At 41.6% G+C, this 21,173-nt stretch overlaps 2 protein-coding genes across 7 annotated transcripts in view; one reads left to right on the plus strand and one right to left on the minus strand.

Annotated features, from left to right (window-relative positions):
* Position 1: 1 nt before the first annotated feature.
* Positions 2–8,473, minus strand: adck5 (aarF domain containing kinase 5). 3 transcript variants are annotated; one of them, XM_029442446.1, is made up of 15 exons: positions 8,326–8,473; positions 6,321–6,409; positions 6,074–6,223; positions 5,564–5,639; positions 4,974–5,174; positions 4,745–4,885; positions 4,411–4,524; positions 3,874–4,005; positions 3,706–3,789; positions 3,549–3,630; positions 2,747–2,825; positions 2,584–2,675; positions 1,944–2,196; positions 1,084–1,200; positions 2–1,006 (listed from the first exon to the last, which is right to left on the minus strand). In XM_029442446.1, exons 2-15 carry the CDS (start codon positions 6,386–6,388, stop codon positions 904–906), a joined length of 1,692 nt encoding a protein of 563 aa, XP_029298306.1. In that variant the 5' UTR covers positions 6,389–6,409; positions 8,326–8,473; the 3' UTR covers positions 2–903. The 3 variants fall into 3 exon arrangements, with proteins under 3 accessions (XP_029298306.1, XP_029298309.1, XP_029298308.1); XM_029442449.1 differs by lacking the exons at positions 6,321–6,409; positions 8,326–8,473 and having other exon boundaries at positions 4,974–5,169; positions 6,074–6,212; XM_029442448.1 differs by lacking the exons at positions 6,321–6,409; positions 8,326–8,473 and having other exon boundaries at positions 4,974–5,172; positions 6,074–6,212.
* A 1,598-nt stretch (positions 8,474–10,071) lies between these two features.
* The window catches only part of ctdp1 (CTD (carboxy-terminal domain, RNA polymerase II, polypeptide A) phosphatase, subunit 1), a 56,581-nt gene continuing 45,479 nt past the window's right edge, over positions 10,072–21,173 (plus strand). The window contains exons 1-8 of one of the 4 annotated variants that reach the window (XM_029442980.1): positions 10,072–10,758; positions 11,777–11,860; positions 12,414–12,507; positions 13,208–13,336; positions 14,526–14,676; positions 15,900–15,990; positions 16,329–16,495; positions 19,192–20,247. In XM_029442980.1, the coding sequence (XP_029298840.1) occupies positions 10,463–10,758; positions 11,777–11,860; positions 12,414–12,507; positions 13,208–13,336; positions 14,526–14,676; positions 15,900–15,990; positions 16,329–16,495; positions 19,192–20,247 (2,068 nt within the window). In that variant the 5' untranslated portion in view covers positions 10,072–10,462. The remainder of the gene's footprint in view (positions 10,759–11,776; positions 11,861–12,413; positions 12,508–13,207; positions 13,337–14,525; positions 14,677–15,899; positions 15,991–16,328; positions 16,496–19,191; positions 20,248–21,173) is intronic. The other 3 variants (XM_029442977.1, XM_029442978.1, XM_029442979.1) reach the window with 3 other exon arrangements.

Consider the following 21,173-nt stretch of genomic DNA (forward strand, 5'->3'; position numbering starts at 1 on the left):
GTGTGTGTTTATTTAGCTTTAATTCATTTTCTGCCACGAGAGGTTTCTCAATTAAAACATGACAAAAGAGTTGAGTGACGTTGTTAAGTCGTGTTGCAGTCAGTTCCTCCCAGTTAGCAGTCCTTCAGTGTTCATCATTCAGGAGCTGAATTCTCCGCTGAGGTTTCCTCCCAAACAAACGAGTCCCGTGAGTAAAACCGCTGAATAAATAAGTTTTACGTTAATAATCAGCGTTTCTCCAACGCTGTGCGGCAGACGCGGGATGTCCCGGAGGAACGTGTGCTCAGCTTGTGTCTCTGATAACGTCCGATGACTTAAAATCCTTCATCCGGTTCAAATATATAGTTAAACACAACCAAGATCTAAAAGGTTTCGTGTACGACAGCTTCTGGCAGACAGGCACAAAGGAGGCGATGACATCATTTACTTATCATCTGTATTGTTATTAAAGCTGCAGTTTCTTGCACTTAAATATTTCAGTGCAACCCGAGAAGAGACCTTCTCTCTCGTTCCAGAGCAGACGCAGCTCAGCGTTGTAGTTATTCATTATGGTGGATGCTGCAGCTACAGAATAAATGTTTCTTTAAAACAAACTGCAGCTTAACATTTTAAACAATTTGCTGTTCTAAGATTACACTAAAATAGATCATTGGAAAATATATGATGATTGAATTTAAAACCTTACAATAGGCGGTTCTCAGGGCGTCTACGCTGGAGTGGGTTTGATGCTTTACAGTCCTGCAGTTCTCATTCTCACACATTGTGACAAAGTCACGTCTGACCTCAGAGTCCAGGATATTGTGATGTGGAAACCGTTTCCATTACGAGCAGCTGCAGAGGGAAAGACTCCTTGCTGTTGCATTAACTTGTTCCTTATTCTGTTCCTTCTCTGTGCCGACTGCTCTACCTCAGGTACTCGTACAAGTCTGCGTCCAGAGATATTAGACCAAAGTACGTCAGCAGGCTCAGGAAGGACCGCGTCAGACTCATCACTGTCATCTCCCATCTGTTAAGGAGTCACATCGTTCATATTTCTCGGCTCCAACATTTTGTATTATTGACGCAGATTAAATGAGTCTTTACCTCAAAGCCAGTTCAAACTTGAGACCCTCCCATGTTGTCCTCGCCCAGCGATGGAGCCACAGCCTGGGCAGCATCCCCGTCCTCTCTGCCTGCAGCTTCCCCCAGCATCGCACCGCACTAGAAAACAAGAAGGACGTCGTCTATGTGAAGCTAAGGTGACTGACATTTGACGGAGCTCACTTGTAATCTTTAAATGTTGCAATTGCTAAACTACTGGAACATGGTAAGTAAGTGATGTTACTCCTCAGCTTGAAGTCTTTTTGCATGACTTCGTTGTGTTCAATGCTCCTACTTGTAGATTCCAGTGGTGGAGCGTGAGATTGTTTCAGACTTGTGTGATTCAAACATTTTCAATAACTCACAAGTCAAAAGAAAAGTTTGTATCTAATAGAATATTCTTCTTCAATCCATATTTGTAGCTGTTCAGCCTTCAGAAGGAAGGCGCTTCGTTCTCCCGCACGCACTGAGGAGTTATATTCATTAATTGATTTAATTAAAATCAATCGGCTGAATCACTATTTAAAGTGAGGATTTTCTTCTTTTTAAAGATGAAGTCATAAAATATGACGACAGACATCCGACACTGAATTCAAAAACCTCAAAAGAAGCTTTGAATGTAAAATAAATTCTAGATTCCTTGTTGGTCAAATGTTAACAATGTGTTTATTAAAGTTTAAAGTCGTTCCATGATGACAGTTCAGAAGTGTCGTTAGTTTGAAACAGGACCAGGAGTGTGTCGTAACTCATTTGGGGGAATCTTTGACTTTTTATTGAAGACCCAAAGGTCACGAAAGGTAAACATTGAGTCACAGCCATGTCGATCTCTGGAGTTATATATTATGATCGTTTATAGCACTAACGTCTTGGCCATGACACAGTAGCGGTCCACCGGCGCTCCCAGAGTGATGTTGATGCTTCGGACCGTGTTGATGTTCCTGAACACCAGCAGCATGGGCCGCGGCATCGCCTTCAGCACCTGCATGATGCTTTCGAAGCGGTTGCTGGCCATTTGGCGCATGTAGGTTGTCTCCTCCCGACTCAGGATGTTGGACAGGCCCAGCTTCCGCATGTCGATGGGTCGCTGCAGCAGCATCTCGCTGAAGAGGAAGTACTCTGCAGAGCAAGGTCAGAAATGAAACGGCAACGTTACAGAAGCCCTGAGAGGCCAGTGAGCAAGAAAAGTGCTGATGATACATCTCAAGTCTGATCTAAATAGTTTTGACTGAACAGGTGAAGAAAGGTTGATGCTACAATCATCTTTCTAAGATCCTTTAATTATTATTATTATTATTATTATTATTACATTATTACAGTGTTTGTTGTGATACTGATGTCGGCCTCTTGTGGGCTTCCGTACGCATTAAGAAAAGAATAAACATAATCTATTCTGTACATTCCTGACAAATCATTGAGGGGACGACTCGATCCTCTGGTGATTTTCATACCCAAACAAATGTATCGTACACTGTTTCCATTCACAAACACGGAGAGGTGTCTCACCTTTGACACCGAGTGCTCTGGAGTTGTTCTCCATTGCTGCTTCATCTCTCAGGACTATGGACCGCCACAGTTTACAGAGGGCCACTCGGTCACTGAGGGAACAGGTCACAGTTGGAGCTGATAGCCAAACATTTTCAGAAGTTGTTACTAAGACAAAGCTTACCGTTGCTCGAGGTATTCGTACAAGCCGTGGTCCAAGAGCACCAGCTCTGCCTTGTTATCAGGACCTCGTCTCACCAGAACTGCAACACAAAGAATGTATGTGATGAGCTCACACTTTAAAGTCGCTTTAGAAAACCTATTTTAAAGGAAAGGCCTCTTAATGAGGATCCCTTGAATGTGGGTCATTATGACCAAGACATCCCGTGCAGAGCAGGGCTGTTGACAGTTGAAGCATCTCGTCAGTGCTCTCATAAAGTTTCTAAATGACATTTGTACGGTGGCCCTGAGGGCTCAACACGCGGAAGTTCCCACGACGACTTTAAGAATGTTGAATGATAAACAAATTGTGTCGAGCAAAGTGATCATTTTATTAGTCATGTCAGCAAAACCTACCGCTAGTTTAACTTGGTGGTTCCTAATACAGCTTCCGAACGTAACCATCATCTTTACATGCAGCTAACATAACTGTAAATAATAAGCAAAAGGCTAACGCCGGGTTAAAATCAACACTCTTAGTGTCCCCTGGTGCCGTGCAGAGTGTTTCTGTGTGTGCAGCACGGGGAGCTGTCTGACTTATTACTTATTCACCTGCACATGTACTGCTACTGATGATACTGTAATATTAGTTCTTCCTTTGTATTGGGTGGATCCTCTAGTTTACTCATTGCTAGAATAAAAGCACGAGTCCTTCAGTTCAATCAGAGACAGAAAGCTGGAAGAACCTGCTGATGTCGTCACTACAGGATTGAGATGCACTCTTCACTGATGAACACAAGTAATGACATGTACGCTGATGTACGCACCATTTCCAGGATGCGGGTCAGCGTGGATGAAACCCGTGTAGAATATTTGCTCAGCAAATGTGCGGATCAGTTTCTCGGCCGTCTGAAAACAAATATTGAATAAATAAAAAGGTATTTCTTTGATAATCCTCCACTCTGAATATTACCTGTAACTCACATCTTTCAAACTTAATCCTCGTCTTTTAATTTCTTCCACGTTGTTGACTTTGCAACCGTTGCAGAACTCTGCCGTCAACACTCTCTTTGAATTTGAAAGGGAGAAAAAGCTTTAGCCAGGGAAAGGATGGAAGTGCAGTGTTTGTCGGAGCATTGATAATAACCGCACCTTACTCGTTTGCTCCCAGAAGACTTTTGGTACAACAACAAAACTCAAGTGTTTCAGCTCCTCTGCACATCGCTCAGAGTTCTTGGCTTCGTTCTCAAAATCCAGCTCTTGAGCTAATGTGCCCTTCAAGTCCTACAGACGGAAGAAGAACAGTAATAATACGCTAAACACACAGACACACACAGCATGGCAGCAATTTTGGCAAGAAGACTTTGTATGTAAGCAATAGTGTGCTGCTAAAGTACAGACAGAGCCTTCAGGACAACGTGTCCCTTCTGAAACCAATTAAAACCACCATGTTTGATCCCACGGTCATCGCAGCATAAACTCATGTTTGCCCTGTGAGGCGGAAACACTCTCCTCCTGACTCCACTCGTGTTATTGTTGCTGTATTAAGTTAGTTAAAAGATGTTACATATTATTAATATGTAATATCTTTATGGCAGTTGTTTGACATTTGTCCTTTAAGGACATCAGAGCTTTTTACTTTGTACGGGATGCAGGAGGGTTAACCAAGAAATCTAAATGTTTTCTGACCTTAAGAACCCATCGGAATCCAAAGCTGGGGTGCATGAACTTAACAATATCCAGCAGGATCTCCAATGTTCTGATGTCACCGTCAAAGCGATCCCTGAGGTCGATGTACTGCACCTGTGGGCACCAGAACAGTTCAGCTTTATGAAGGATTACACGGAACAGAGCATATTTCCTCTTACTGAAAGGGACAAAGGGCAACATATTCAAGGTTTGTTGGTAATACTGAAACGTCACTTAAAACTGACTCTGCACAGCAAACTCTATTAATTATGACCTTTACCCTCAGGGAGTTTTGTTCTTTGTTCAGGAAACAAATAGTCGACTTTGTTCTCACCTTCACAGCGACGGGAGTCCCATCAAACAGTTCGGCCTTATGAACTTGGGCCAAGCTGGCGGCAGCTATGGGTTCAGGGTCAAACGTTTTAAAAAGCTGCTCTGGGGTTTTGCTGAAGTCTTCTTTGAAGAGAGCATCCACCTGTTGCAGACACAAACAAGCATCCTGAGAGAGTTCACATTGTCCTCTTTCACTGAAGCTCGCGCTCCGTTTGTGTTGCAGTTCTCACCTCTTTGTATTGTCTGTTCAAGGCCTTGTCTTCCAGTATTTGCAGCGTGCGGATGTACTCGGGCGGCAGCAGGTGGTTGAAGGAACACAGCCCTTGGCCGAGTTTAATGTATATCCCTCCGTTGCGCATGGCTCCTTCCACCATGCACTCTGCCGCCCTCTGGTGGCAGGCTGACAGCTCGGCCACGTAGGATGGGCTGCTCTAGCAGGGGAGGACAGCGGTAAACCTTAAGTCTCCGTACGATATTAAAATATTAAAGTACAACTTGTCACGGAATCAAAAAAAGTAAGGCATTACGGTAAGAGCGTGTGAGAACTGACTTCAAAATAAAAGCATCAGTCAAACAAAAATATTGAGATTTTACTTATAAACCTTAATTCTGGCTAAAATTGGGCAAATGATGAAATTTATAACTTATCAAGCATTTCAGAGGCTGATGTAAAAAGCAGTGTTGATGTGAGGAGTGGACCAACAGTCTTTGTCTTTAGTTGCTCAACTTATTTTTGCCGTTACAGATTTTTCCGCCAATTTTCTCATTGTTTTTTGTTTTTCCGCCCAGAACGAGTTTATATATTTAATTGAGAACTTACCTCATCTTGGCCACGGAGAGCCACATTGGTGGTCCACCAGTAATCCACAGAGATTAGGAGTCCCACAGAGAGAGATCTGAGGACGCACAGATGAGACTTCATGTTATCGGACAACAACATACCTTGTCATTTATAGTCTCGTCGTTAATGCCTCTTTTGACTTTACGAGCGATGCTCCCTCTTTGACTCTTGGTCGACTAAAGTTTATAGACTAGATTAGTCATTTTCTATAACAGAAGGACTTTAATGTAAGAAGCGTATGAGCACATCTCTAAGTAAACACAAGATTAGAAAAACAAAAGGTGATAATAAGGAAAAAACAAATGGCTTTAAAGTGAAATGATGTAACTTGTGGAAGAAGGAACTAAATGTTTCCTCCTTTTACAAATAAGGTGTTGATTCTTCTTCACTTGTGAAACTGTTGCACTTAACATTAACATCATCCAGTGATTGTCACTTGTAATCTCACTTTAAATATGTGGATAACTATTTATGGATTTTATTTCAAACCTGCAGAAGCGACCAAATCCTTCGGTCACAATCTTCATCCTCCTCCGGTCTCTGTGTTCGGACAAAGCGTAGTGGACGCCCACGGCCACAGGTGCGCCGACAGAGACGCCGACCAGTGTCTTCCATAACAGTCCTCTGCGCTTAACTTCCCTGAGAACAGGAAACAATCTCATTCATCAAGACAGCAACAACATCATCATGGATGTAGAAATTAATCTGTGTTGATGCTCTGGCTGCTATTTGGTACCTGAGTGAACTGAAGCATCTGGTTGTTCGGAGCGATGAGGGATGGGGGGATCTTCGGAGCAGAGCCATGTGATGCAAACACAAGCTCAACTAAAGAGGAGACAAAAATTGCAATGTTCATATTGGCTGTTGAGGCACAATGACCGCAGTGTTTTTAGTGAACTCCACTGTCACTGAAGGGAAACATTATCTACGCTTATAAAAGCATAATGTATAATAATTCTATCTGCTCTGTATATTCATTATTAAAAGATGAAAGTAAAAGAATGGAAATGAAATGCTATTAAATATGCCTTATTATCATGGAAAAGAATTATAATAGATTATCATTTTGACAGACATGGTAATTATAAAAGATTATTATTATTATTATTATTATTACCATGTCAAACTGACAAAGAGAAAGTCTAACGCAACCAGTGATCGGAGAAGCCAGCGAGAGCCCCTCATCATAAACTATCATTATGAATGTAAACAAGGGACATTTCTGAATCTTCAATATATTGTTAGTACTCACAGCTGTCAAGCTAGCAGCTTGTGGAAGACTCACGTGATGTGCAATGAGTGTGCAGGCAGAGTGTGTGCAGGGAGAGTGTGTGCAGGGAGAGTGTGTGCAGGCAGAGTGTGTGCAGGCAGAGTGTGTGCAGGCAGAGTGTGTGCAGGGAGAGTGTGTGCAGGGAGAGTGTGTGCAGGCAGAGTGTGTGCAGGCAGAGTGTGTGCAGGCAGAGTGTGTGCAGGGAGAGTGTGTGCAGGCAGAGTGTGTGCAGGCAGAGTGTGTGCAGGGAGAGTGTGTGCAGGCAGTGTGTGCAGGGAGAGTGTGTGCAGGGAGAGTGTGTGCAGGGAGAGTGTGTGCAGGCAGAGTGTGTGCAGGCAGAGTGTGTGCAGGCAGAGTGTGTGCAGGCAGAGTGTGTGCAGGCAGAGTGTGTGCAGGCAGAGTGTGTGCAGGCAGAGTGTGTGCAGGCAGAGTGTGTGCAGGCAGAGTGTGTGCAGGGAGGCAGGCAGGTAGAAAGGTCGGCAGTCCAATCATTTCATTAGGGTCGAATTAAACGTTAGGACGGGCTTATTACAAACCTGCGACAGACACCAGATTTTTTTGTCAGAGCATTTTATTGATTGATTGCTGTAGGATGTAAACAGTATTTCAATCTAAAATACATTAACACATAGCTTTAACAAGTGTCGACTAATCGATTATTAGATGGACGGAAAAATAAACACCCAATATTTTGATAGCTGATTCATTTGTAATTTGTTATTTTTTATAATGGCAGAAAATGTAGTTTTAAGCCTCTCAAATGTGCATATTTCCTACTTTTATATCATTATACTGAATATCTTTTTACAACAACGATGTCACAAGATCTGACTCATATATGTGTGTGCGTGTGCGTGTGCGTGTGTGTGTGAGGGGGTCTAGATCAAGGCCAATATGACCAGCCGGGGTCCTTAGTTGTTGTTGTTAGCTCTCTGCTCCTGAGGGACAGAGTGTCTCCAGTGCTGACACATTGATGTACAGATAGCAGTGATGTCAGGGATCTGAGCACTACAATATCAAACCAACTCTCACTTACACACTGAGTGTTTCCCCATCACCTCAGTGAATGACACAACAATGAGGAGAAATAGTTAGCAGCTGTTTATCTAATCTGATCCACAGTAATATTGTATGTCAGTAGTATTGTGGAGTTTTATATAGAAGCACATCTTGCTGTCACCTGATACACTAAGTTACAGCTGCAAACAGAAATGGAAAATTGTAAAAAAAACAAAACAAACAAACACCATGACAAACACATTTCTTTGGATGTCAAATGACAAAAGTCCAGTTTGTCTTTTACACAAACATACAGCTTGAACTCTTTAACACTTTTCATCAGTCCGTTGGTGTCCGTTGCTAACGTGACCAGCTAGTTACGTGACTGTTGGCCAAGTAGCTAACTTTAGCTAACGCTAATATAAAACGGAGCTAAATTTTTTTTAATGATTTAGAAATATTGTTTATTTACCCCTCGGGTGGTCTCCCCTGCCACGTTTCCAGGGATAATAAAATAGCTCCGCTCTCAGTGATGAATTAATGTCCAAACTTTAATGTCTTTCCTGTTAGGAATGTAGCCGAGCACTGATAACCTCCTTAATCAATCGACCGCTATCTACACCAACGTATACTATTGGTTTAGCCGAAGAGTGAACGATCGCGCGAGAGGTTGTACGCCCATCTACTTCCGTTTCCGCTTTAATATTGTTCACAATACATTTGCTGCGGGTCATTGAGAGCTTCATTTTGTTCACAGGACTATCTATTTTATCTGCCTAGACACTCGAAGATATTAATAATAACAATAAAACATAATATTGATAATAATAATAATTCAAATGTGTAAAGGGATTTACAAGTTGTGGACAAACAATGTTACAAAACAACAATTTAAAACAGTTTAAAAGTTAAAGAACACTGAGCAGATGATTTACATGAGAACATATACAATAAGTTAAATAAAACATGATAAAACATAACATCGAATAATCAATAAAAAATCTGATTTGGAGTTTGGAGTGCGCCATCGTAATAATTAGAAGTTTGACAAGAAAAATAAACTGTATTTGTTAATTATAATTATTAGATTAATGTATTCTTTAAAAATATATAGATTCCATAAGTAGAAATACATTTGTCTCATGCTTTGATGTAAGAGTTTATCTTTTGTGATCACTTACACAAATCTCCTCCAGACATTTTAGGTTATAAAACATATGCAAATAATAATTGGACCAATAATTTGGGAATAATATTATTTTTTCAGAAATTCACTTTCCTAGTTCCGAGTACATTAAAAAAAAAAACGTTTCTTAAATCTTCTCCCTCTTTGAAAAGCACAGATCTCAATTGTATATAGTACTTATTTTAAAATATTTCATATATATAATTTAATTTAGCTGATTTTGCTGTCTCTCTAGCACACATTTCATTATACTGTTGACCCTGTGTTAACTTGCATATGACAAATAAAACTTGAAACTTGAAAACTTGAAACTTACTATTCACCACTGCATCATAGATATAGTTTATAATAACACGACCTATAGTGGACCTGTGGAGACGTATCTTGATGGTGCACTGCACTCTCTGGTAGGAGGTACAGACAGCCGACGTCATTGATTATACGGAGTGGTTCGAGGCATGCCCTTGTCCTATTATTGTATACTTGATATGCATGTGTTCTCCTCCAACGTCCCGAACTAAACTTATAAAGTGAATTATTGACAGTAGCTTATAATTTAGGACACACACATTAAAATATAACAGTATATGACCTTGAGCAGATGCAGTAAAATGTTTTCTTCAGTTAATAATCCTCCTAAATGTACTTTAATAGCATACACTAGATTGTAAACCGTTGTGTACACAAGTAAATACAGCACTTTAATTAGTCTAACAAATTAGTCTACTACAGTGCCTCATGAGACATTACTGAAGTATTATTTCTGTCACATTATGTTATGTTTCTGTGGGCTCCAGATCAACAAGTAAAGGGCCAGGATGAATTGAGTGGATTTTGACATGATAACCAGATTTTGTTTAGAATTTACTGCATTACAAATGTTAAAACTAATTTCTTTTGTGCGTAATGTATCGCATCGCGTGCGAAGTAGCCACATTTAGCCAGAACAAAACCGGAAATCTGGATTGGCCTTAAAAAAACAGGTTGTAAAATTGCGCACATACACAAAAAATAATCAGATATGGGTTCAATATCTCTAAAATAAAGCTCTCAAAATAATAAATGAGAAAGATAGATAACGTATGGAGTGAAACTGTAATTGTTAAAAACCATATGGCGCTATATTTCACTAGGTATTTTATTTTGAAACGTGTGTTTTTCGTCTCGCTGGCTCGAGACTACCGGATGCTGTAGCGACCCGTGTCGCTGCAGTGTTGCGCTTTCCTGTTTACGGGCGGGAAGAGCGAACGTAGCTGACTGGAAGCTACTGTGTTTAAATCGGCAGCACATTTGTTTTAATTCTCATTGATGCTCATGGATTGCAGGTTTTAATGATACACGGGGCACTGCGAGGTCTAGTGGATACGTTTTAAGTGGACCGTTGCTGAAAACTAAAGGGATTTTTTTGGAGAGTGCAGCGCAGATGGAAGATCCTCCTCCAGATTCTGGTGGTGGTGGCGGCGGTGCAGCAGCGGAGGGCCCCGTGGTGCAGGTGGCAGATATCCGCTGGCCGAGCGGGGCTCTCCCTCTCCGGCTTCTAGAGTGGAAAGTCAAACCTGGGTCTCTTATTAACGTGGACTCTGTGCTTGCACTGTGCGCGCTCATACCCCACGAGAAGGGGGCAGAGGCTGCCAGGCTACCAGAGAAGAAGGTGAAATCGGACCGTGCTGGAGTAGTGAAGGAGCTATGCTGTCAACTTGGACAAGTCATACCTCCCGGGTGAGTCACTCTGTTTGCTATAGCTAGCTAATGTTTGCTGACCTACCCCCTGCCTGGAAAGGCTACACGCAACCTGTCAGCTGTAGTTTTGTCAACACTTTGCGAGCTACTGACTCCCCGCAGTGTAACGTTAGCTAGCTAACGAGCTAACGTTGCTCACAACTGCTAAGTAACGTTAGCTTGTTAGCTAGCTGTACTCGTATCAACACTCGCAGCGTGTGCTCGTGCAGGGTCAAGTCAGTCAACATAAACAAGCAGACATTTGGCCAAAACTTTCAAAATAAAAGTATATTCTTTTAGCGAGTTTGTTTCCCACCACTGTTAGTCGTTGTAACTACAGTGGGGGTGAACACCAGTTGTAAACATGGTTTTTAGCAGACATTACATGGATTCTTAAATGTCTGTTTGATATGTTTGCAATCACGCTTACATATTTACGCTTTTATTTTGAAGGCATAACCACGTGCAGTGTTTTGTCATTTGTGTTCGCCCGTGAGAGAAGATTTTGTGTTGCTTTCAAGGGCTCTTTGTAAACTCTCACTTTCTGACTCCATGGTGCTTGTTGTTAATATCCAAAGTATGTCAAAAGTAAATATATATAGATGAGACAGACATGCTTTGGTGCAGCAGCAGAGGAGATTTGCATAAGGGAAGCAGCAAAGTAATAACACAGAGCCAAAGATTAGCTATTTATTTTAAATGATTTGTGTCTTTACAACAAAGCGAAGCAACTGTGTGACAAGCTATTCATTATTCACAATATGGACATTAAGTTGACTTGATTTACAAGTTGTTCTCTAAGAAAGACCCAGTCACTCAAAGCAAATCACTAGGCTGACAGCTGATCTGTGAACAAGTGGTAAAGCATGTAACATCTAATAAACTTCATTTATACCAAAGCCTTTCATGCCGCAATGCAAATGTTCATTTAATGAGAATCCTGCCAAAAGATGGAACTAATGCACTATTACCGGTTTACTGAAAAGTAGTGATTTAATATTTGTTTCCTTTTTTTCAGGGGTGTCATCATCAGAATAGAAGAATGCAGCCATCCAATAGTAATGAAGGGGTTATGTGCTGAATGTGGACAGGACCTGACACAGTAAGAAACTTTTCTATAACGGAAACATGTTTTAATTGTTAAGGATGATATGATGTCTGTGACCCTCACAGGTTGCAAAGCATCACTACCAAAAGAATGTACAAGTGACAAGTTTCAACATCATTCCTTGAAGAAAACATTTTAGAGCTGATTAATAACTTGTTCTTTTTAATGACGTTATATTGCTGTGCCTTTTTTAAAACTGAGTAAATGTATTTGAGGTGGATTCTGTATTATTTAATGCCATCAGGTGGCACCAGAGATCAGACGGAGAGTACAACTCGGCTCACACTCTCCCTAGTGTCGGGTAGATCAAGATGTAAACTGTCCAGATACATTTATTGCAGATTTTATTGATTTAAAGACATAAAGTGCCTGTAAAACAACCCAATAAAATAAATAGGCAGCTCAGATAAAAGTATGTTTTGAGAAGAAGACATTATTCACAGTTGATGCCAAGTGGCCGTTCTTCTCACTCACACTATGTTCAAGGACCAAGAGATACACAAACCTCAACATGCTTGACTCCAACTCTTTTCTTTTTTCTTTTAAGGATGCAGAGCACAAATGGGAACCAGCAAATGCCCATCTCCACAGCAACCGTCTCCATGGTGCACAGTGTTCCTGAGCTGATGGTCAGCTCAGAGGTGAGTCATTGGATGGAGATGCATGGAGAACTGTGTCAGTAGGGCAGAGTTACTGCATATGCAAGTCATTATAAGGTCTCTGTGTGTGCAGGTATTATACATTTATCTTCAAATCAAACAAATGCTCAAAACCTCCGGGGGAAAGTATTATAATAACTGATGACAACATAGTCGTGGACAATAGGAGTCGGAATTTAAATTATGCCGTGAACATGTAATCAAAGAGACATTTTCACCATATCAAAGTTGCAGTTGGAAGATTGTTCAGTCATTCCCCCCCCCCCCTCCAAAATCGAGACATGGGCATTTCCCTAACCCCTGTACTCATTCCAGGACTAATTTATTAAATCCAATTAAACACAAGCGCATTACCCTATACCCAATAACATGCAGCTCCTTACCCAGGAGGACACACACACACACACACACACACACACACACACACAGAGACAACAATGGGGAAACAAATGTTTTACCACAAAGCTTTAGTAAAAAGATGTAAGCTTAAAACATAATGTGAACCTCTGGTAATAAACTGTTAATAATAACATAATCTGGTGTTTCCTCATGTAAACAGAGCATTAAATAATCATGATGAAAACACACTCACAATGTGAACAGCTGTGTGACAATACACATGTTCAGATGTCACGATAAAGGCTCAGGTTATTCTATTCCTTCTCTTCATCCACTCCAACAGCAAGCCGAGCAGCTGGGCAGAGAAGACCAGCAGAGACTCCACCGGAACAAGAAGCTGGTCCTGATGGTGGATCTGGACCAGACGCTGATCCACACCACGGAGCAGCACTGCCAGCGTATGTCCAACAAGGTATTATTCCATCAAATCACTATTCTGCACAGTCTGATGGAGAAGCAACTGGAACTACAGTCTTATATTCCACCACTGAATGTACACGACAGCTGTTTCTGTGTTGATGCTTCTCTCTGTCGCTTTATGTGCAACTTGATTAGGGCTCGGCGATACGTCATTTAATCAAGAGCTTTAGTGCCAAATGAACGTAACGGTTTTAAGTGAAACTATAGAGAGAGAATAAACAATATTTCCAGCACTTCCCTGCTCGAACAACACGGGGGTGTTAAACAATAACGCTAAAAGAAGGAAGACGATCCGGCACGCTGCTGCTGGAAAACACTTTATTTAAACGTTTGGGATCCAAGTGGTCCTTCCTACACACCCTCTCCTGGTTGTTGTTCTATATTCATGTGACATAATTCTGTTTCACATGATTTCATCACAATATGGTTCCACTGAGAGACCAGCTTTAAACATGATGCATGTTTAACGTCGGGCACTACAGGTCTTTTATTAACACGTAAAGTTATAGTTACATCCACTGCCTCGTACCAAGGCCAATGCATTTCATTCTTCTTAAAGCCAATCATTAAATAAACCTTCATCTATGAGCTTCCTGAATCTGAACGTTCAGCGAGGTAGAACAACATGTCAGCAGAGCGGCTGTTTGGCTTTATGTCACACAGGGTTCAGAATTATCTTCTGGAGTTGCATCAAAGAGTGCCCGTGCAATGGAAAAGCCTCAACAGAAATGTTTTTAGTTCACGCTTTAGTGTCCAGGGTAAAGAAGCTTAAATCTTCTTTCTAAACGTTGTAAATCAACATTTAAGTTCTGCACAGTTTATGTTTTAAAGCTGGTGTTTCTGCGCAGTTAAGATAACGATTAAGTGTAACTTACATCTTAGTTTCACTCTTTGCAGAGTTTATATTCCAGTGGTGGTGCCGAGTCGTGTGACACAAACGTTGCAAACGTCAACATTTATTGAGAAAAGATGGATGTAAACATGTTTTGATCTTTTACTTGATTAAAGCACACAAAGCAGACTTTGGACTCTTCAACAACATCTAGAAGTTATTTCTTGATAATACTTTGAAATGACAGTTTTCATCCTTTGATCCTTGTTAAACTAAAGTTCCTTTTTAAGTGAGACCTAAATGTGCATTTAGCTGATGTGGTAGTTACCGCTCGTGTGCTTTCCTCCAGGGCATTTTCCACTTCCAGCTCGGGCGAGGAGAGCCGATGCTACACACACGACTGCGCCCACACTGCAAGGCATTCCTGGAGAAAATTGCCAAACTCTATGAGTTGCACGTCTTCACATTCGGGAGCCGCCTTTATGCACACACCATCGCTGGTAATGAAGTCGTCCCTTTTACATTTCACAGCTGTTTTCACACTTTATAAGCGCTGATCACATGATTCCACACAGTTTCATTGACTTCTGCTTGTACTGCCCGTTTGTGTCCATAAGAGGGAGGTGTCTGCATATGTTTGTGTTCCACTCACAGCGGGGGTGCTACATTTAAAAATGTATATAAAACCAATTAATGTTGTGCTTTAAGTTACCTTCCAATTGCTCAGTCTAGTTTTAGTAACAGCTGGTGATGGGTGTTGGTTTCCTTCTAGGTACAAGTCTTTCAGTTTATGATTAGAGGCTGGATCATATTGAAGTTTGTTTATGTGCTGTCTCTTTGGCATGCAGGGTGCACTCTTTCATCACACTGTATTTAATAGAAGCAGCCTCAGTGCTGTACTGTTCTGCCTCCATATGATTAATGTTTAATGCATTCTGAATTGGATTTGACTCCTGGTCCTGATGCCGGGAGGTCGGCATGTTTCAGAGCAGCGCTCCAGATATTGACAGCCTCTGTTGTGGTTACAGGAGACTCTGGCCTGGCTATTCAGCCAGCGTAGGGCTCTGTCCCCAGCCAAGGCTCAATCAATCTGTGCGTTTCTTCTTACACATAGTCAGAAAGTCTGAGTTTGATTTAATGAGAAAATCCTGGAAGGGAAAGGTAGTGAAAGTATCAGAACTCCGAGGCCTTCATGTGCTCACGGCGGCCTCTTTTTAAACCTTTTACTGAAACAGCACTCTCACGCCTACAAGGACGAGAACTGCAACATGTCTTTTGTGCAGTACAATAAAGTTTTAATGGCGTACATCATAAAGACAGAAAGAACACTCCTGTTGAATTGAAGTGTTGGAAGGAAAAGGCGGCTCCTCATGCTAAACATTAACCATCCTCTGCTTCCTCCTCTCTGCTCGGTGTTCAAAGTTTCACTGAATCTTTATCGTGCGACTGTTGAGTCATTTCTAGTTCCCGGTTACGCCGAGCAGCGCAGAATGTTTAATGTTGGAGGTTGTGGACTTCAGAGGGTTTCAGATGGGAGGAACGACACATTATCTTTATAAGTAGATAATTTTGTTAATGTTTCACAGAAATGATGTATAAAATAAAACATATTTATCAAAACAAGTGAAAGACCTCAAGTTCATGATTTCATATTGTTGAATTGTTATTCAAACATCTTTTTATCTCTTCTTCACATCTCCCTTTTTAATGTTTTCTTCTTTAGGCTTTCTGGATCCTGAAAAGAAGCTTTTCTCTCATCGGATCCTTTCCAGAGATGAATGCATCGACCCCTTCTCCAAGACGGGGAACCTTAGGTGATCTAGATAATGACCTGCCCGCTCTCTGGACATTATTCCCTTTTTGTATTGATGAAAGTCTCATTTAGGTTTGTAACAAGGTCATGTCGGGACACTTAGACGATTTAAGGTATGATCCACACGCTGCCTGTTGGCATCAGAACCATCTGTCTGTCGTCGGCGACTAGACGAGCACAAAGAGTAGACGTCTCTCCGTCGTCCATGAATGGTTGTCAGAAGCATCTCCTTGCAAAAGCAGAATTGGACTGATGGTGTAAGAAATTGAAGTGAAATGTGTCAGTGCCATTACTGCCGTCAGAGAGAGATAAATGAGCGTCTTGTGGTTTTCCCGACAGGAATCTTTTCCCCTGTGGCGACTCCATGGTCTCCATAATCGACGACCGAGAGGACGTGTGGAAGTTTGCACCTAACCTCATCACTGTGAAGAAGTACATCTACTTCCAGGGCACAGGGGACATCAACGCCCCCCCTGGATCACGGGAAGCTCAGATTGCAAAGAAAGGTACTCTGCCCACACTTTCCTTTCATTTGCCGACAGTTTATGCAACACTTGAGGGTCAAATGGGCGACAATGCTCCGTTCACTCAGCAGTTTCCAGAACTCTGCACACTCGCCTGCGAGAGCCACTTCCAGCTGAAGTGAACGGGTCAGTCCAGTGGCTTCACTAATAGTTTCAGTGCTAATGCATGAATGTTACACAGTTCAGTACACAGTTGAAAATGGAGGCACAGATTTACTGCTCTGCACCTCACCCACACTCCCAGTCCTTTACAGTAGGAGGACTAATTCTGTACAAACTGCAAAAGAATCAATGCGATCATGAAGTTTTAATTGGATGCATTCGGGCCTCGCTTATTTATAATACTGTTCAATTGTGATGACAAATCTCCACTGTGTGATGAGTGCACCAAACCCAGTGTTGAGTAGCACCCTCGCTAATGATGCCGTTAATGAGTGATTATATATATATATTGTACGTTAATATATAATATATTGTGTAAATATTTACCTACACATATTGACATTGTACAAACATATTATTCATTCAAATGTCTGTCAGTTTAATGTCTGAGACCTTGTGAGTGATTTAGCTTGTTAACACGTCAGGACTCACTTTTACTAATGGGATAGTATATATGGACATCGACGACGCAGTTCTAAATGAGTGTGCCAGTGTTGTTCAGTGAACTTTGTCTACAGAGCTCAGATCTGTTGCAGGGAGCTGCTTTTACTGCGCTACGGTTCTTAACAGATTACCAGTAGCAGGATGAAAAGGAGGATATTTGCTATTAGATACTTTAGTTTTGGTGACGCTGCAGGAGAAATGTGAAAGTAAACAACCCTCCTCTCCATGTTAACCCGAACAATCATTCTAAAATACATGACCCACGCTGGCTTTAATATCTAGGAAGGTCTTGCATTACATTTAAATTAATGAAGTGTGCAGCAGCTCTGCAAATGTTTACTTTACCTAATATAATCTGTGTATCACTGTTCAAAAGGACTTTACCGGTTAAACCTTTTTATACTAACCTTTAACTATCGTAGTAGTCCTTGCACTTATTAAAAAACTGTGGTCGTTCATATTAACAGACTCGCTGTTTATAAGGTAAATGATGACTCCATTAGGTTCCTTGGTCACGTCATTTATTACAGAGTCGCTCAGGCGGGAGAGTGAATAGTCATCAACGTTGTATTCATGTGCAGCCGGCGTGCTGAGTTACATGATGAGCCTACACACCTCTATCCACCAACCTCATCATGAATCAAATGTAGCCGTCAGGGACCAAGGATAGACCTGTGTACGTCCCTCTGTGTTGAACTCGCAGTGTTATTCTCTTCATTATAAGCAGGAAACAAGCTGCATGCAGCCAGCGTGTCTCCTTTGGGACCTAGGACCCCCTCATTTACACCCACTCTCAGGCTGTCACATCAATTAGTGATAGCTCGTGTTTGTACTGACTCCGTGTTACAGCTGCCAGGCTCAGAAATGTCCCTTTATATTGTTGATACAAAAAGTTATTTTCTCTAAAAACTCTATTTTCTGTTTACAATCAACTTTCTTGCATTTTCTAGTAAAACCTACCGCGTGAATGATATGCAAACATTTACATAAACAGACACATGCATTAGCGTACTGGAGCACTGCTGCACTCTCACTGCCCCCGGCTTCTACTCCATGTGTTTATCCTTTTGTATGTCAATGTAGGTTTTATGTGTTGCATGAAAATAAACAAAAAAATATAGCATTTGACTAAATTAGCAATTGTCTTGATAGGAGATTACTGTTTGTACTATATATATATATATATATATATATATATATATATATATATATATATATATATATATATATTCTTTTATATATTTTTATTTATTTCATTAACATTTGAAACATTGCATTTATTATATAAGAAGCTTTAAATGTAAAAGAAAAACCACACACTGTATCAATAAATAGATTGTCAGCCACCCTTGATAGTGAGATGCTGCAAACATTGTAAGTCTAGAAAGTGTTGAGGATTTATTAAATAATGTTAACAAGTTTTGCAGAAAGTCTTAACTTTCTGTGTCCCCTGGCCTGCGCCTGCTCTCGTGTCCACTGCCTCCTCAGATTATTTATCTTATTACCACTGATGGAAGTGTTTGTTACGCAGAGTTTAATCTACATCTTTCTATCTCGTTGAAAACATTATACAGTACTTTCCTCCAAAAAACATCGTTCTTATTTGTCAAGTTGGACTTCCAGTATCAGTGACACCACACGTCTCGTGGATTACTCTGAGCTGTCTGCAGGTCATCACTCAAGGATTTTATTTCACGCTCAAATAGAGTCACTTTCACTGGAATGACTCGGTGCACCCAGAGAACTCGGATTTGCCTTCGAGGGAGATTCTGCACCAAGAGTCGTCTGCCAACACGGGCAGCCAGAGCGGCTCTTCCTCAACTCAAATCTGGGTTATCCCCTGGGTAGAAAGTTCTAGTGTGAAATGTTAGGAAGGTTATTACTAAGAGGTTTATAATCACAGAGTCACAGACCTTCCTGAATTAAGTAATGCTTTACAGTACTTAATAAGAAGGTCCATAACCATCACTGCTAGCAAGGTTATAATGTGTAACATTTTACTTTCATTTTCAGATTTATACAGTTTTATATTATATTATCATTATCTGTGTGAACGCTTTGTCTTGTTCCAGCAGGAGGCCCGTCAATTCGACCCGCAGATAGCACCGAACCAGCAGCGACACAGAGCGATGAGCAAAATAACGGCCCCAGGAAAAAGGCGAAAGACCACAATATTTCTGGAAAGGAAGAGTCCACAACATCTCAGGGAGTACCAACAAATGAACGGACACATCCCACAGGAGTTGTGGAGGATGAATCAGGACAAGGTAAAGGGTCAGAGGCCGAGGCCGAGTCCGGGGCAGGATCAAAGGAAACTCAGGTGGCCGACAGAGCAAATGTCAAGGAAGATGATAGCAGCAGGACACTGGTGACACGAGAGGCACAGGATGGTGCAAACTCATCAGCGCCGAGTCATGAGTCCAATAACTTGGACTTTGACCTTTCCAGTGACAGTGACAATGACTCCATTACAGCAAAGCCTTCCTCATCAGAGAGTGATACTGAAGGAAAGTCTTGCCCAGCAATGAAATCCAGGCAGGAAGGGGTCACGCAAGAGCCAGGGAATGGGGACGGGGTGAGAGACGGGGTGAGGGAAGGGGACAGTAAAAGTCGAAGTGAAGGAGAAACCATCTCTGACTCAGCAGAACCTTCAGGAGTTCTTCTCCCAGACCCCGAGCTGGGAAATGGCTGCTCAGATAGGAGAGAGCCAGAAACGGAGTCCCAGAATAGTGAACAATCTGGGGTCACTATAGGGGAGGAGCTGCTGGACCAGAGTATGGAGGAGGAGGAAGAAGAAGAAGAAGCTGATATCGACCAGGACGATCACTTGATCTACCTGGAGGAAGTGCTGGAGAGGATCCACGCGGAGTACTACACGAGATACGAGGCCTACCTGAGGAAGGAGGCCCCCGAAACACCGGACATCCGCAAGATTTCCCCGGAGCTGAAAAGCAAGACACTGAAAGGCACGACGATAGTGTTCAGCGGCCTGTACCCGACAAACTACCCAATGGAGAGGACCCGTGAGCACTACCACGCCAAAGCACTGGGGGCCAAGATCGGCAAGAATCTGGTTCTTAACGCCCAAGATCCCAGTCAGACGACGCATCTCATCGCAGCAAGAGCTGGTATGTAGAAATGTATGTATGCTGTTGAACAAGCATACAGTAATAGCATCATGATCTTTCTAGACTGAGTGATATTAAGATTTAATTAGAATGTTGTTCCTTTTACTGTATATAGTTGAGGCATTATTTAGTAGTAAGTTTAGTCGTAATTGGTGCAAGTCATTATCTGCTAATGAGGCTAGATTTCAAGAAGGGTCATACTGACGTATAGGTTTGTATGTGTGACACCTTGCCAAGACCTTTACAGAGATAATTAAGATTGAATGTCATCAAGATTAATGTGTCTCAGAGGTCAGCCAGTGTCATTAACTCTGGTTAATATATGACAGCAAGGGTGAACCAACTGTAGAGACCTTGGTTAGATTCCTGGCACCTCTGAAGCAGCAGCAGTAAGAAATGTTTAGTTTGCATCAGCAGTAACTGCTCTGGCACGGTACAAAGAGAGGGAACAGTAAACAAGTTTAAATGATACTTGATTACATGGTTGCGTCGTTTCTTGTGAATCCTTTGTGTGTAGCGGTAGGCATCTGAATCCAGTGCAGGAATGGTAGCCATTATAAAAGCTGTTGTATCGGGTTTATTATGGCATGTTAACAAGGTGGGATTATATTGTTGTTGGGCAACCAGTTGTGGACCTCTGTGCTCGTCACCTGTTGGCTTGTTTTGAAGTTCTCCTGCACACTGAGGGCCAAACATTGATTAATGCAGCTTTAAAAAAAAAAATGAATGCTTAAAATTGATTTCCGCATACTACCTTGAGATTGCTCCTTGATACGGCTCCTTCTCTGTAATTAGGCCCACATGACTGACAGGTCACTGCGTTCTGACATTAGAGAACCGTGAGCACTGGAGGCTGTTTGTGTTGCGCATGTTAATTTTTAAACCTGTTGGTTGCAAATTTATGGAAGCCCATAAAGGACCTTAAA

The sequence above is a fragment of the Cottoperca gobio genome, chromosome 11 (genome assembly GCF_900634415.1).
Source record: "Cottoperca gobio chromosome 11, fCotGob3.1, whole genome shotgun sequence".
Lineage (NCBI taxonomy): Eukaryota > Metazoa > Chordata > Actinopteri > Perciformes > Bovichtidae > Cottoperca > Cottoperca gobio.